Genomic DNA, 1400 nt, shown 5'->3' with positions numbered 1-1400 from the left:
TTGGGACGCTGGTCCCTGTCATGGCGTCCGCTGGAACACCGACGCCGGCACCGACGGAGGGAGCCCCTGAAAATCAGCGGGTTCAGTCGGCGACAGGTGAGGGGCGGGCGTCGGAAGGGGAGGAGAAGCCTTCAGGAGCAGCTGGGCTCCGGGGCTCCGCGGGGGCCGATGGGCGCTCACAGCCTGTGTTCCTGCATGTGTGCCGCAGGAGCCCTGGTGGAGCTCTCCCCGACCCCTGGTGGCCTGGCCCTGGTGAGCCCCTACCACACTCACCGGGCCGGGGACCCCTTAGACCTCGTGGCGCTCGCCCAGCAAGTGCAGAAGGTGAGGAGCGCGGCCGGGGAAGTTAATCCATCTTCGTTCGCGTTTTGTCCCGCCTCTTAACAGTGCGGGCGACAACTATTTGGTGTGGGGGTAGTATTTGTTAGTGTGTCCATTTTATAGGTCAGGAAAGCGGATGGGCTCGAAATAGATCTAAGACCAGAGGCTCCTTCGACTGACACTTGAGTATTATAATGTGCCTTCGTGGAAGGTTTGAGCAGCACTTTAAAAAATCGTTTTATTGGGGGCTCTTACAGATATAACAACCCATAAATTAGTTATATCAAGCACAGTTATACATGTTGCCATCGTCATTTTCAAAACCTCATCTTTCTCCTTGAGCCCTTAGTACCAGCTCCTGTTTTTTTCCTCCCCCCCCCTCCCCCACGTACCCCTTTCAATATTCATGGTTTTCTCTGCGTTCTAAGGAAGCCCTGGAAGTTTCAGGATGACCGTAACCCACCTTATTCCAGTTTTGTTAGTTGCCATCTCCCCGTTCTAACGCACAGCGACCGCACGGGTGCAGAGTAGAGCTGTTACAGGCCGGGACCCACTCGCCGGAGAGTCCAGAGAACTGCACCTCCCTTGGAGCGCCCTAGCCGGCGAGTGGTTATGCCTTGGGATGCTATCCTTCGTGCCAGGAGTTGGACCCCGCTAGCGTCTGCACGAAAAAGAGAGGAGGCCTTCTTCTCTGGAAAAGATTTGAAACCAAACTCACTGCTATCAAGTGGATTCTGAATCATAGTGACCCTGATGGACAGCGTGAACTGTCCGCGTGGGTTTTCAAGATGGTAGCTCTTGGTGGGTGTCACCCGACAGGTAAGCCAACAGCCACCAGGGCTCTCTTGGTAAAGTTACAGTCTCGAACGCCCCCAGGAGCAGTTCTTCTCTGCTGTAGGGTAGCTCTGAACCAGAAAGAAGTCACTGCCAGTGAGTTTGGTCTTTGGTGTGAGGAAAAGCAAGGACTCTTAAGTTTTGCCCAGCGGCATCCGTCCCTGCACACAGGATTCTTTTTTTTTTAATTAGGGGCTCATACAACTCTTATCACAATCCATACATACATCAATTGTGTCAAGCAC

General features: G+C 53.9%; 1 protein-coding gene across 2 annotated transcripts in view; it reads left to right on the top strand.

Annotated features, from left to right (window-relative positions):
• Positions 1 to 9: 9 nt before the first annotated feature.
• CUNH1orf50 (chromosome unknown C1orf50 homolog) overlaps positions 10 to 1400 on the top strand; it is a 12001-nt gene continuing 10610 nt past the window's right edge. For both annotated transcript variants that reach the window (XR_006680912.1, XM_004705262.2), the window contains exons 1-2: positions 10 to 96; positions 209 to 324. Coding sequence is in view for 1 of the 2 variants with exons in the window: in XM_004705262.2 (XP_004705319.1) it covers positions 21 to 96; positions 209 to 324 (192 nt within the window). In the remaining variant the exon portion in view is untranslated. The remainder of the gene's footprint in view (positions 97 to 208; positions 325 to 1400) is intronic.

Source organism: Echinops telfairi, unplaced genomic scaffold (genome assembly GCF_000313985.2).
Source record: "Echinops telfairi isolate 266 unplaced genomic scaffold, ASM31398v2 ScPeMD7_7457;HRSCAF=8495, whole genome shotgun sequence".
Taxonomy (NCBI): Eukaryota; Metazoa; Chordata; class Mammalia; order Afrosoricida; family Tenrecidae; genus Echinops; species Echinops telfairi.
The sequence above is the reverse complement of the archived record's forward strand: the minus strand, read 5'-3'. Positions and strand labels throughout refer to the sequence as shown.